Source organism: Vulpes vulpes, chromosome 3, assembly GCF_048418805.1.
Source record: "Vulpes vulpes isolate BD-2025 chromosome 3, VulVul3, whole genome shotgun sequence".
NCBI classification, from domain to species: domain Eukaryota; kingdom Metazoa; phylum Chordata; class Mammalia; order Carnivora; family Canidae; genus Vulpes; species Vulpes vulpes.
In genome coordinates, this window is record NC_132782.1 from 29,672,130 (window position 1) to 29,687,315 (window position 15,186).

Consider the following 15,186-nt stretch of genomic DNA (forward strand, 5'->3'; position numbering starts at 1 on the left):
TTTGTTAAAAGGCCGATTCCGTCTCTGACGGTCGCAACATCAAGAAGAGTGAAAATAATCTTCGCAATAATTTTCAGAATTAGTGGAACGTGTGAGACCTTTGCCGTGTGAAATAATTTTGCTATTTTTTGGGGGAAAAAAGGATGTGAGAAAAGTACTCTTTATCTGTATCCACTGTCGTGATGGGGAGTTCTTGGTGTAAGATCGGTTTAGTGTTTATTCATGCTCACAACGTGTTTTTGGATTGTGGAGTCGTATAGATGGTCCGAAGCGCTGCGTTTCGCGGGGATTTTCACGCTGTGGCCGCCCCCTCTGGTTGCAGGCCTGCGCCCCGCTGTACCACTGGAGGACTGAAATGAAACAGGAGAGAGAGCCCGTGGGAACCTGCTTTCTTCAGGACGGAGCGAAGACTGTGGAGTACGCTCCGTGCAGATCAAGTACGTGCAGGGAGTTGTGCCAGCTTTTGAAAGACGGTTGGGGAGCCTGGTTTGTTCAGAATTATGTGTGTGTGTGTGTGTGTGTGTGTGCGTAGGCACGACTGTGTGTCAGTCAAAAGATGCTCACGGGAGCATCTGTCACATAAATGTGGGAACTTCCTAAAACAGAAGCTTCTGATGCAGTAGGTCCGTATCAGGCCTGGGTACCTGCATTTTTAGGAAACTACAAGGCGATTTAACGGATACCAGAGCGGAAGAACCAGAGCTTTGTATTAATATTGGTGCTAAATGTAAAAGGAGAAAAAAAAAATGTGTCTTAAAGAGCCAGAGTTTACCTAAGAAGGTGAAACATTGAGCTCAGGACTCTGGGTCAGAATGTTCCTCCTTTAATTTTTTTAAAATTAAAAAAAAAAAACTTTTTTTTTTTTAAAATTTTAAAGATACTCTTAAGTAACATCTATACCCAGCCTGAGGCTTGAACTCATAACCCCAAGATCAGGAGTCGCACGCTCCACCGACCGAGCCAGCCAGCTTCTTGGGCTGAATTTTCCTTCTTTTAGATCAGAGTTTCCCTGTGAGTCTGTTACCAAGCTCACCCCTCTTCTGATGGTCCAGAGGCTCTCACTCGGTTGACTTCATATTATCTGAAATTTCAGATGAAATTCATATTGTGGCCAAAGGTGATTTTCAGCCCTTACAGTTTGGATGATGCTTTTCCAAAGGCGATTCCAGTTCTGTTTTGCTTTGTGTTTTGAAGATTTTATTTATTTGAGAGACAGAGAGGGACAGAGAGAGCGGGAGCGGCAGGGGAATCGACAGGGAGTCGGATGCGGGGCTCGATCCCAGGACCCTGAGATCCCGGAGCCTAAAGCAGACTCGTAGCCGACAGAGCCACCCGGGTGCCCCGGGAGACACCAGTGCTTTTGCCCTCCTTTGTGGTTAAATGGCCACCACTCGAGATTCTCTTTATACAAGAAACCTCGCTTACTGAAACGTGTTGTGGTATTTATATCTAAAGCACCTCTCAGGGGCAGCCCGGGTGGCTCAGAGGTTGAGCATCTGCCTTCGGCCCAGGGCGTGACCCTGGGGTCCTGGGATTGAGTCCCACATCGGGTCCCTGCAGGGAGCCTGCTTCTCCCTCTGCTTCTCTGCGTCTCTCATGAATAAAAAAATACAATTATAAAAATAAAAGAATAAAGCATTTTTCAGACTATTACTTTTTTTTTTAAGATTTTATTTATTTGAGAGCGAGGGGGGGCGCAGAGGGAGAAGCAGACGCCCTGCTGACACGGGGCTCGACCGCGGGACCCTGAGATCTCGGCCTGAGCTGAAGGCAGGTGCTCCCCCCTGAGCCCCCAGCGCCCCTCGGCGGTTGCTTTTCATCTTCCTTTGCTCGCCGGTCAGCTTGGGGAGGGACCTAGTAGCAGAAGTGGAGCGCGGGGGACCTTTGCCGCTGGGGTCTCCTCTCGCCGGGCGACTCGGGACACCAGGGGGGGGAAGTGTTGGGTCTTCCAGACTCTCAACGGTCGAGCCCCCAAGAAATCCCAGATGGTTTCCCCGACCCTTACTTCTGAAGCCGCCAGCTTGGCGCCGTGCGCGGGAGGGGCGGTGTCCACGGGTGGGTCAGGCCACCGGGCGCTGCCCCGGGTGGCCGGGGGTGCATGCGGGAGGGTGGACGCGGGAGCTGGCTCCCCGGGGCCGCTGCCACCGACGCCTGCGGGACGGACAGCAGAGCCCGAGGGGTTTCTTCCCTCTCAGAGCAGTGAGCGTCCAAGGAGGACTTGAACCCAGGCCTCCCTCCTCGCAGGGCCTTGCGCCTCGGTCGCCTCGGTGTTCCCCACGGCTTCTCCGTCAGCCACACATTGTCCCTTGCAAATCCGAGTCTGGGCGGGCCCGGAGGCGTAGGGGCCCTTGGGGACCTCGCGCAGCACGCGGGCCACCACCGGGCACCCTCCGGCAGGCCGCGGGGCACCGTGTCCGGTTTGCTGCGTCTGGGCTGGCCCACCTGTCGCGTGCTGCTCGCGTGCTGCTCGCGTGCTTGCTTAGGCACAGAAGCCCTGCGGTCCCTTCAGACCTGGTCTTCTGGGGTACGTGGCCTCCGATCAGGTGCCCATGCCGCTGGCGCCGCTTCTTGTAACTGAGGTCTCAGTAGGACGCAGCCCCCCCGCCCCCCCGTGTGTCGACACGTTGCTTCCTCCGGGAGGCCGAGTGGTCGCCCCCAGGACCACGGCCCCGAGGCCTAAGTACTGACCGTGTGGTCCTTGACGGAAACCGTGCGCGGATCCCTGATCAGGTCCAGACCCTCAAGCCTCAGAAGAAGCCGAGGACTTGGCAGCAGGAACCGACGCCGACGCCCTTCTCCCTGGCGTCACGGCCCTTGATCGAGGGACGGGCTCCTCGGCTCGGCCTTTGCCCAGAGGCCAGGGCGGCGTGGCCGGGGAGCGTGTGCGCGGGGCAGGATGTGCCAGCTGGCGTGGGCCCCGTGTTGCCCGCCCGGGCTCTGCTCCGCTGTTGGTGACGCGCTGACTTGCATGAAAGCAGCCGAGGCCCGGGGGGCGTGCTCTGTGTCCCCGGCCGCCAGCGACGCATCTGCACGGGGTGCGGGCTCCGAAGCGCCGCTCACTCGGTCCCTCGGCTCCCCTTGGCTCGTGGGCTCATGGCGGTTCGTGGGGATCCATTGCTTAGTTGCTTTTGCTCTCGGCGTGACCCGTGGGGCCACCCTGGGCCTGAACCCTCGCCATCGGTTACGTTTGCTTTTGGCGTTTTCATAACCCTCTGCCACCTGATGGCTTTCCACAGGGGCAGGTGTCCTGTTATTTTTTTTTCAAGATTTCATTTATTCATGAGACACGGGCAGGGGGAGAAGCAGGCTCCCGGCGGGGAGCCCGATGCGGGACTTGCTCCCAGGACCCCGGGGTCATGCCCTGGGCCAAAGGCGGACGCTAACCGCTGGGCCTCCAGGGACCCCCGGGCTTCCTGTTCTAAAGGTGCCGGAGCCGCACATCCTAGAGCTCACACACTCCCGGGTCCGTGCTCAGGCCGCGTCCTTTGCTCCACCCACCTCCTGACTGGCCTTGTTCGCGCTGAGACCCTTGTCAGTTGTGCAAGCTGTTGCCTTCCCTTCCCCTTGACCGGCGCTCAGACGCTAAGGTGCGGCGGCCGTGTGCCCGCGCGGCGCGACGGTGTGGACACGCGGCTCAGGTCCGCGCTCTCCTCTTCGCTAGCTGGTTGGCTCGTTGCTTAATCCCCCTGGGCCTTAGCTCCTTACCTGTAAATTGTGAATATCAGTAGTGTCTCTGGTAGGTTCGCGTCTAAGATTTAAAAAGATAGAGCAGCCCCGGCGGCGCGCCTCCTGCAGCCCGGGGTGTGACCCCGGGGTCCCGGGATCGAGTCCCACGTCGGGCTCCCTGCAGGGAGCCTGCTTCTCCCTCTGCCTGGGTCTCTGCCTCTCTCTGTCTCTATGAATAAATAAATAAAATCTTAAAAAAAAAAAGATTTAAAAAGATAAGCAACGTTTCCGTGCAGGACGCAGCTCACGGAGGAGGGGGCTTGGTGGTTCGCTCGTGGCTGTAATCGGCAGCATCACTAATGACGCTGTCGCTTGGCCAGTGGCAGGAAGGGTATTCATCTGTAGCAATAAAAACCAAAGCCTTCACCAAAATAGCTTGTCGTTAGCGTACAATTCTTGACGTCGGCATAAATGTAAAGTTTAACAGGCTTACTACGTGCCTGTTGAGAGAATTTTACAGGACGATCGTGTTTTCTGGCTGGACATTCTGGGAAACCTGATAAAGCAGATAGAGTATGATGATCGAAAAAGGGATGTCTTTATAAATAGCCTGAAAGAGTTCCCCTGAATGCAGCTGGAATGCAGGAAAAAACCAGCTGACTTGAGGTCAGAGCGGATTTGCTCAGTATGATGCACGCGGCGCTGGAAACCCCAGCCCACATTTTCCCATTCCCTCTTGGTCAAGGAGAATTTACATTGGGGTAGTAGCAATACACTCTTGAGGCTGTTTTCTAAAATTCTAATTTTAGTTATTAAGTGTGTCATCTTGGGGCAGTTCCCAGGTTTTTAAAATATGTTCAAAAAAAAATTTTTTTTTTCGAAATTTTTGATGGGAGTATTTGACAAAATTTTTTGGAAGTTGTCCTTTCAATTGTACTGAAAATAGGTATTTTTGGTTGCTGTGTGTAGGTGGCCGGTTCAGTAATACTGCAGCATAATTATTTATATATTGTAACATTGGCTACAAGAATTCCTTGGTAACTGAAGAGGAGCGTTTCATTGTTCCTTGTTACCCTGGAGATAAATCAAGGGAGAGTCTTCAGGTTCATCCTTAACCTGTGTTCTAGGTCCAGGATCACTCATGATTAGAGTTAATTTAAGTTAATTGGCTAGTTGTCCAGAAATTGTCCCCTTTTGTGAGAACTACAAAATAAGAGGGGACTACAAGAGAGTCTGAGTCTGTGATCATCTGGAAAATAATTGAAAGGGTCCAGCTTGAAGATGTTCGTGTTCATGAGACTGCATGCGGTTCTAAATATATCATGAAGATGGTTTCATATTTTGCTCTTTGCTAAACATCAAGTCAGGGTTTTTAGCTCTCTCCCCAGATTTTGAAGTACGTTTTTAATAGACGTTTTGTTGTTGTTGGCTACAGAATGTATGTGTAGTAAATACATATTAGGAATATATGTTTCTCTTTACTAGTATTCGTAATAAATTCGTGAAGACCGCAGGCTGGCAACTGTGCGGTAATAATAGCAATTTGATATTGGAATTTTTTTTTTTTAAGATTTTGTTTATTTATTCGTGAGAGAGAGAGAGGCAGAGACACAGGCAGAGGGAGAAGCAGGCTCCGTGCAGGGAGCCCGATGTGGGACTCGATCCCGGGTCTCCAGGATCATATCCTGGACCGAAGGCAGACACTTAACTGCTGAGCCACTGAGGCATCCCTGATATTGGAATTTTTGACTTGTAGATCACAACCCATCTTCGTTTTATAAAATCAGGATAGTGGCTCATAACCAGTCATTTTTTTAAAATGGAACGAAATATAATGGAAAATACGAGAATATACCGTACATGGTAATAGTGATACTGTTTTGTGACATTTTATCTTACTTATATATCTGTGATATACACACATGTACTATGTATGTGTTGGGTTGTATGGGTTATGATAATAATCTTGCCTGTGGGTTGGTTAAAAATGAGTTTTGAATCTACTGTTTCAGGTGATGTTTCTGTTTCCTGGTGACCATCCCAGGAACTTTGATCTCTCTTGCCATATCTGAGAAAATGGTGCTGATAAAAATGCATACTCATTTTTTTTAGAATATGGTAATGACTCATTAAGTGCCTGAGTGAATGAACATTCCCAATTCGTAGTACGTTGCCTTATGATTATAGTGATACAGATTTTTCTCATGTTTTGTTTTATGTTATTTGTTTATGTTTGGGTTTGTGTATATTTCCAATCTTTTTATTTTAGAAAATATTGATGCTGATGGACAGGGATTTTGTCAAGGAGGATTCAGCATTGATTTTACCAAAGTAAGTTCTCGTTTAAGACTGAATGAGATTCAGATCTACCTCATTATCTAAACCATTGTTAAAAGTTAATTGCTTCTCTGTAACTATTACCTGTTTTAGGAAAACAGCTAATAAAAATGACCCATGCATTTTGATATTCTTTGCCTTGTATTCTCTCCCTAGCAGGTGTTGCTTATCTCTCACATAGACATCAGAATGGGAAGGGAGGACAGTGGACAGAATCCTCAGTAGATGTAGATAGCCATTATGACTTAAGTAAAATTTCCAGCCAGATAGATTTATACAGCATTAAAATTTTCTCTTTTTGACTAAAAGTGATTTTTCACAAAACTCTGTCAATGGGAGCTTTGTTACAAAATCATAGTTCAGTTTCATAAAGGCTGAGAAACATGCATGTCGCCACCTGTATGTGCCTACAAGCACCAAGTAAAGCTGAAGCAACTTAATTATTGTAAAAAATCTCAAAAAAAAAAAAAAAAACCTCATATCTACGGCTCTGTGTAGTTTTAACAGAGCTAATATGCCCTCCAGAGTGGATAGTTTTTAATCTGTTTTTCTAAAATAACAATTCGGTGTTTTCGAAGGAGAATTTTCTTTTTTTTTTTTTTTTTAATTTTTTTTTTAATTTTTATTTATTTATGATAGTCACAGAGAGAGAGAGAGAGAGGCAGAGACATAGGCAGAGGGAGAAGCAGGCTCCATGCACCGGGAGCCTGATGTGGGATTCGATCCTGGGTCTCCAGGATCGCGCCCTGGGCCAAAGGCAAGCGCCAAACCACTGCGCCACCCAGGGATCCCTCGAAGGAGAATTTTCTAAAGTACTTTTTTTTGTATTATTTTTGTGTGTGTGTATGCGTTTTTTTGGATAGCATCTGTGAACATTTTGAATTCAAATTGAGAATATTAATTACTCCTAGAGAAATCTTATATATATTGATTAGAAGTGGAGCTTTCTTAGAAAGCTTAATATGATTTTCTTAGAAAATGCCTTAGATTTATTAAAACAATAGAATCTGTATAATTATGTGATTCAAAAAATCAGTAAAGCCTTTTCTTTTTAAAAATTTGTATTTTATCTTAATTTTACTAAAAAACTTTTTCTAGGACTATGGTTCTCGTTAACTTTCTTTCCTACATCATTGATTTAAATCACTCAGTTTGAAATTGACAATTCAGAATTTACTCATAATGTCTCATAATTCAGACCTTGAGGCAAAATTGGTAAAGTCTATTAATAAATATTGGGCTTTAAACTTTCATGTCATACTTTCAAATAGGTGTTGTGTTAAATAAGTTTTTTGTCCCTATGCCTGTGCGCTGTAGCCCCAGAAATACTCTCATACGATGAATACTCATTGCTAAGTTAACTGTTTACTTTCTTCAACTCATTTCTGAAAAAAAAAAAAGGTCTCCCTTTAAAGCAGACAGCTTAGAAGTGTATTTTACATGATCAGGGAAGGACATCGTTGAAAGCTGGAAAGGGCTATCTGTATGTTTGAGGGGGGAAAACTTTTTTTTTTCTATCCAGCAGGAAGAAATTTCCAAAATGTGCTCAAACACTAAATACAGTTACCTCGAATTAGATAGTTTGTCACAGATACAAGAAGTGCTAGTCAAGTGTAATTTGTGCATCTAACTTACCCTGAAATTTCATTTTACCCACTAAATGAAATTAGTTCACTAATTTCATTTGTTTAGATCTGCAAGACACTAAAAAAATAATTTTCCATTAGCCAAATAATTTTTAATGATTATTAGAAAGGAAAGTTGCCTATGTAGTCACAAATGGAATACACAAAATCAATGACTTTTTGTCTTCATTGTGCCTCAAAAATATTTCGCAGTTTTGCTTCGTAACAAGCATGCGCAGCAGCCGCATCTGTAGAATCAATGTGTGTAGTTTCATATATTACATGCATTATAAGTCTTTTTTAATTTTTGTTTTTTTTTTTGCCTTTTAGAAAAGGATGCAATGAAAATTTACTGAAAATAAGTTAGAGTTTGAGATTTAAGACTTCGATGTATATATATGTGTGTGTGTGTGTATAAGCTTTCATGTGTATTGAATGTTAGCTGTCTGTGTATTGCATTGCTTTCAGTGTCTAAACCACCTGTTTTTAAATACGTATCTTTTTGTTTGATTTAATCTAGGCTGACAGAGTGCTTCTTGGTGGTCCTGGTAGTTTTTATTGGCAAGGTAGGTTAATAGAGTTTTTAAATCACTCAATAATGATTGTGTTTCATGCTCACTTAGGTTCTGTGCCTATGAGATTTTTCAAACTATTGTAAAGAAATTCATCAAAAAATACAATTTCGATATATAATCACTGTCTGTTACACAGTATTCTTTTTTAAAAAGGACTGTAGTCTCCTATACGTAACATGTATAGAAAATAAAATAGGTGGCGTGTTGAAATACATCTAATATATATTCCTAGGAGAAAAACAAACAATGCTTTTAAAGTAAATTATAAAGTAAATGTATAAAGTGATTGAAGACGATTTATTTTTATGTAAGCATTCGGAAGTGACAGGAATACCACAAATTGTGGTATTCTGAAAGCTCGGGGTTTTAAAGTTTTTCAAATGTACACATTAGAATAGCTAAATGGTTATTTTCTTGTTAATCACTGCCATCAAGAATGATTTCTTTGTGTTTGGGGAGTTTTAAAAACAGAGGATACATTCAGAAGAATGTAGTTAAACTGGCATCAATCTAAAAATAAAACCTGTTCCTGGGTCATCCTGGGAGGCCCAACAAAATAACCATTTGTACAAACGCGTAACATCGTTATTTGTGGACAGTTGGAAACAGGAGAATCAATGTGCTTACTTGCTCTATGCTTCATTTATCACTTGGTAGACACATTTTCTTTAGTCGGTATATTCACCTGTTAGATTCCTGCTAAAAATGTGCAGTTTACAAGGTCAGAACTTTTGCTTCTTGTTATTCTGATATTTAAGCATTACCAGTATCTGGAGGAGCTGGAAAAACCTATGACCCTGTTGATGTGCAAGTACTTTCTAATTCCGAATTTTACTTCTGAATTCTACACTATGCTTTCCCTTACTTGCTTTTTTGTAGGAAAACCCATGCTTGCTTTTTCTTCATAGAAAGGGAAACTAAATAAAGAGATTTATGGAAGAAAAATAGTAAAGAAAACAAGAAGGGATGAGAAATGGGAACAAATGGAAACGTGAAAGGGACGACAAAGGAGAGAGTAAAGAAAAGGGAAAACTAAGGGAAAGGTGGATCAGCACAGTAACCGAAACAGAAGAATTTGAATTTCTACAAATTATATACAGCTATTGGAAAGTGCAATGATCTAGGAAAAGTGTGTTGGGTTTCACAGTTTTAAAATGAAAGCAAAAATAGTGTTTCTAATTGCATCCAGGATTAAAATAGAAGATATTAATATTTTCTAGTAAGATAGAAAACACGGATTTATTTATTTTTTTCCTTTGGTGCTAGTTATGTCATTCAGTGGGGGGGTGGGAGATGTCTGCTGAGAGTGCCTGGGAGCCCGAGGTGGATTCTGCCGTTTTCAGAGACACAGCTGTGAACATGTTTAGAGGACTAGTTCCTCTTCTTCCTCTTTTTTTTTTTTTTTTTAAGATTTTATTTATTTGTGAGAGAGAAAAGAGAGAGAGCGAGATCACAAGTAGGGGGAGCAGCAGAGGGAGAGGGGGAAGCACACTCCGTGCTGAGCGGGAGCCCAAGACGGGTTCGATCCAGGACCCCGGGGCTCATGACCCGACCCGAAGGCAGACGCTTGATGGACTGAGCCACCCAGGCGCCCCCACATCACTGGTTCTTTTAACACCTGGAGTATTACACAGTGTCTGTTCATTTCTCTTTAAAAATTAGGACAGATGCAGACAATCGATACGGTGTTGATTGGAATTTTACTATAAATAGTCTAGGGTATGTAACTGAAAGACTCACTGGTTGGGCAGAGAATATTTTGTTCTAATATTAAAATCAGCAGATTTTTACCCTGAATGAGTCAGTATGTCAGAGTGACTCTTTTCCATAGATCTCAGAGTTATCTCTGTACAAATAGTTAAAGTTACGTTTTATTCAAAAGAGATGACGGGATTTTCCCATGTTCTTTGATTCAAGAAATATTTCTTGGATTCCTGCTGCGTGTTAGGTACTGTTTAGGCCCAGGGGATGAAGCAGTGGCCCAGCAGGGCGTGTTCCTACCCTGCGGACTCAACCTTTGTGACTGGACCATTGGGACAGACTGAGAAACATTAGCTATGAGCTTCTCTCTGAAACGGCAGAAATGAAGAGATTATTTTCTTCATGTAGGGAGGTGATGTTTGGTAAATTAACCAGCCTTTCTCAGGGTAGGAAAACAATCTGATTTTTGTGTACTGCTCAGGATTTCTTGTCTACCTGATAACTTTAAGGTTGTGGGAAAAAAAAAAAAAAAGAATTGAACTCACCCATTCAGGCCTTTCCATGAAGGTATCCAAATGATTTGTGGTGGAAAAGAATTAGTAAAAGTAAAATATCTTTTTTACTCAAATTCTAATGGATTTATTTGGGAAACAGCTTTTGATTTTATTACTCCAGTTATTTAGCATCAATTTCTTTTGTGCATTAAGACAGATCTTGCATTTATGAAACTTTTGTCTCCTAGCTGTGACTAATTGTAAGAACTAGCTTGAAGAGAAGTAATTGTGACTATAAAAATATCAAATTTCAGATTTACTATAATGGAGAGTTGTTTAAGGCTAATAATTACAAACACTCATCTCTAGTGCTATCCTTATGTGTGTGTGCAGGTGCCATGTCTCTTCTGCATCATAAATTCCCATTAAAAAGTGATTTTATATATATTTTTCAGGTCAGCTCATTTCAGATCAAGTGGCAGAAATCGTATCTAAATATGACCCCAAAGTTTACAGCATCAAGTATAATAACCAGTTAGCAACTCGGACGGCTCAAGCTATTTTTGATGACAGTTATTTAGGTGAGTTAAACCAAATTATGGATTCATTTTATGGAGTTGCAGTGTTACTTGTCCTGTATTTGTGTATGCTACTTTGAGCAGGAAAATAATTTATGTTGAAAGAGATTAAAAACAATTTTTTTGAATCTAAAGAATAGGCACATAATTTCAGGTTATTATTGGGTACTTAGGTTACATTTCAGTGGTTGAAATTTAAGAGTGGTTATTTATACAATGATTAGTAATAACTTTTTAAATTAATTTTTAAGTCTTTAATTTTTTTTTTTGAAAGAGTGCACGAGAAAGGTGGGGCAGGGTGAGGCGGAGGGCGGGGGAGACACATTTTGCGTGTCGTGTATCATGTGCTGGGCGCTTACAATGAAGCAAGCTGGAGGAAAGAAAGTGTCCAGAAACCATCAAGAACGTGCATTTACAGCGCGATACTGTATTTATTGGAAAAAACCCGCCGTGCAGTTCGAACCCCCCCCCCCTTCAAGAGTCTGTTCTACTTGAAAGTAGCTCGAGGGAAGCCTGCTCGGCAGGTGCGCGCCAGGGGACCCACCGTGCCCTGATGGCGGTTCCCGTTTTGTTCCCCTTTAGGTTATTCCGTGGCTGTTGGGGATTTTAACGGCGATGGCGTAGACGGTATGATGCGCGTGAACTGTATTTAATCCTTCTTCTTCTTCTTCTTCTTTTTTCCAAGAGTTTTTCCGTTTTTTTAGAGACAGAGCGAGAGGTAGCTTCAGGGGGCCCCGCCGAGAGCAGAGGGAGGGGCAGGGCTGGGGGGTTGGCGAGCTGGGCCCTGGCAGCCGCTTGGCCAGAGCCCCCGGCGCCCCCCTGTGTGATCGTCCTGAAAAGATACAGCCTAACGGCTTGAGACCTTGAGACTGGCGACACTGCAGGGCCCGAGCAGGCACGGGGTCTGGACGAGGGGTCGGCGCGGCCCGGGCTGGGGCCCTGCGTCTTCCCGTCCGCCCCCCTCCAGCCCATGATGGGGTCCTGCCCAGGGCTCGAGGGCTCGTAGGCACCGCCTGGGACTTCTGGGCCCTCGCCCTGCGATTTTCTCCGTCCTCTGCTCGCTCCCCCCCTTCCGAGCTCAGTCTAGGAACCAGACACTCCCCTGATCCTGACCCCATTCCTGTGTCCCTGCCGCCCCCGCCCCATCTCACTGTGTATTATTTTTCATCACCGTAGATACGACTTCGTTTTGTTCTGGGGTCCCTGTATCCTGACCCTTCTCTTTTTAATAAGATGACAAATGCCTGAGGGCGCACGTGCATTTATCTGAAGGTTCTCAAGAATCTTTCTCTATTTTGTGAACATCTGATATTTGTGGTTCAAAACAAAATGTTCTGGCCCTTTATTCTGAAGTACCATTTTCAAAGATTTTTTTTTTTTAACCTTCGTTTTCTGCTGAAATAACAAAATAGGACCTAACGCTCCTCCCGTAAATCCGTTTCTTCCTGCAGTTCTCAATACTTGGTCTTGAAAATGAGTCATTATGGGGATCCCTGGGTGGCTCAGTGGTTTAGCACCTGCCTTGGGCCCAGGGTGTGATCCTGGAGTCCCAGGACCGAGTCCCACGTTGGGCTCCTGGCATGGAGCCTGCTTCTCCCTCTGCCTGTGTCTCTGCCTCTCTCTCTCTCTCTCTCTCTCTCTCTCTCTATCATAAGTAAATAAATAAATAAATAAATAAATAAATAAATAAATCTTAAAAAAAAAAAAAAAAGAAAATGAGTCATTATGTTTTTCCTTTCAGACTTTGTTTCAGGCGTTCCGAGAGCGGCAAGGACTTTGGGAATGGTAGGAAAATTAAAAGGAATCTTTAAAAAAAAAAAAAAAAATTCTGGGTTATCTTCTGTTTTATGACAGTATTTCATATGCTTTTGTTTTTCCTCCACAGGTTTATATTTATGATGGGAAAAACATGTCCTCCTTGCACAACTTCACCGGTGACCAGGTACGCTCTTAGACTGCTTTGTTCGTTTGGTACTGTAGCATCTGCATTCCTAACGTCGTGGACTTACGGATGACATAATGGTTTGCGTTGACTGTGAGATGGATATATTGGTTTGATAGTCACTGTGGTGAATATAAAGCAGGCTTCAGAGGGTTCACCTCCGGCCAAAGTCCTCTGTGTAAGGAAGGGCTTCTGTAATTGCACGTTTTTCGCGCTCATTTTTCGTTGCACGTGGCTCGTTTTTTAAGGAAATACAGAAATTGCAGACACACACGCCATACACGCCACCTGTAGAACTTTCCTTTTCACGCTCATTTCCAGCCAGACTGCTCAGTCCGGGGCGGTCCCGCGTCCTGGAGGAAAGGGCCGTCTCTCTCCTTCCACGTAATCCTGTAATACGTCCAGAAACATTTGTCCTGTGTATGATCCAAAAGCAACGCCCCTGGGCAACCAACCAGCTGAGACGAGACAAGAACAGAGTCATCCCGAGGTCTTTCTAAGCAGTGATTTCTTGAGAGTAGCAGCGTGTTCATTAGGGAGGGCCGGTGAGGACCTATTAACAATCGTCCCGTTACCTTCGGGAGAGCCAGCTATCACCTGGTAATGATTATCGTCTGTTATCTTCACTGCACAGACCCCCACTGATGGCTTCTTGGGCTCGTGGAAAACTTCTTTCTGTGACTCTGTCCTTCTGGTGGTGTGTCTGCGTCTGGCGCATGCTGGGCGGTGGAGAGGAAGGGAGGTGATAGGTTAGGCCTGGGAAGGAGTATTGATCACACTTGGGCCCCAGTGGGATGCGTGCGAGACACTGACCTGATATGCAGGGACGTATTTTGCCCGTAAATCCAGGAAAATACAAAAGCATCATCACCGGATTGTGTTGGGAGAAGAAACCTAAGAGAAGAAATCAAGATTGAAACACTCTGTACAGAGAGAGAGAGAGAGAAAAAAAAAAAGACCCTTTCTGTGTGATGAATACACCACGAATATTAACTGTCCACACTAGTTGAATGAAAAGTAAATATTTCATTTTCTTCTTTTTTATCCAGATGGCTGCATATTTTGGATTTTCTGTTGCTGCCACTGACATTAATGGGGATGAGTAAGTCCAAAACGATGTTTCCGGGAACGGTTTATAAGTGCGTTGCTAAAACTAAACAGTCTTTCTTTTGTTTCTTTGTCCCCTTCCTGCTGATCTTTCTATTCAAAGAAACCATTTGAACCAACCTTATCATGAATACGAGAAGAGCTCTGTGTTGTTCATGATTCCAGTAGCTTTTGCGATAAGAAGGGATAAGGTCATGTTTGTGAACCACTCGTGGTTTCTTAAAGGAGTTGGAGGAAGGTTTGAATCTGAAATGACTTTATGCTTCAATCTGATTACGAGAGAGAGGGAGAGAGGCTGAGTTTCCATAAGAAAAGTCATTGCTCATAGATGGAACGTGATCTTGCCGAGGTGACGAGCATCCCGTTCTTGCAGTTACGCAGATGTGTTCATCGGAGCGCCTCTCTTCATGGATCGTGGTTCTGACGGCAAACTCCAAGAGGTGGGGCAGGTTTCCGTGTCTCTGCAGAGAGCTTCGGGAGACTTCCAGACGACCAAGCTGAACGGGTTCGAGGTCTTTGCCAGGTTCGGCAGTGCCATCGCCCCTCTGGGCGACCTGGACCAGGATGGCTTCAATGGTAAGATCCAGGTTCGACAGCAGTGGGTTCCTGATTTCGTGTCCACCCTCCTCGATGGGAAGTCGTAGTAGCAGATCTTCCTGGAAGGAAGCATTTGATTGGCAGCGACACACCAGGTCAAACGGCAGTTGCTCTTTTTCCTTAAAAGTCAGAAAAAATTTATTTTTTTTAAAGTCAGTACAAATTTAAAAAGAAAAAGGGATTCTGATGAATCGTTATTCATATAGCCTCAACTTAAGAGTCTTGCAGTGGTTAATTTCTACAGGGAAATCTGCTTTCCCAGGGAGCCCGGGGTCAGGTGGGGATTTTTCTCTCCATCCTGTGTAGCAGCAGCACCCTCTACCGTCCCATTTGGATGCAAATGTAAAAAAATGCACCCAGGCACCCCGTGGAGGCGATGTGACCCTCATTGCATCCCTTATAGGTACGATTTGCCGATTTGCTGATTTGTCGATTTGTTGATTTGTCGTTCCTACTTTTAAAGCCCTGACTTTGTTGTGGCATCTAAGAAATTCAGAAGGAGGCCGTAACTTCCCTTCTGGGGGGCAAGTAAAAAATATGATCTCACTGTTTTATAATAGCCCT

General features: G+C 44.5%; 1 protein-coding gene across 2 annotated transcripts in view; it reads left to right on the forward strand.

The window, feature by feature from the left end:
* ITGAV (integrin subunit alpha V) overlaps nt 1–15,186 on the forward strand; it is an 87,674-nt gene that overhangs the window by 32,150 nt on the left and 40,338 nt on the right. For both annotated transcript variants that reach the window (XM_072752126.1, XM_072752125.1), the window contains exons 4-12: nt 323–437; nt 5,936–5,997; nt 8,149–8,194; nt 10,854–10,979; nt 11,559–11,603; nt 12,718–12,761; nt 12,862–12,918; nt 13,968–14,020; nt 14,399–14,601. In XM_072752126.1, the coding sequence (XP_072608227.1) occupies nt 323–437; nt 5,936–5,997; nt 8,149–8,194; nt 10,854–10,979; nt 11,559–11,603; nt 12,718–12,761; nt 12,862–12,918; nt 13,968–14,020; nt 14,399–14,601 (751 nt within the window). The remainder of the gene's footprint in view (nt 1–322; nt 438–5,935; nt 5,998–8,148; nt 8,195–10,853; nt 10,980–11,558; nt 11,604–12,717; nt 12,762–12,861; nt 12,919–13,967; nt 14,021–14,398; nt 14,602–15,186) is intronic.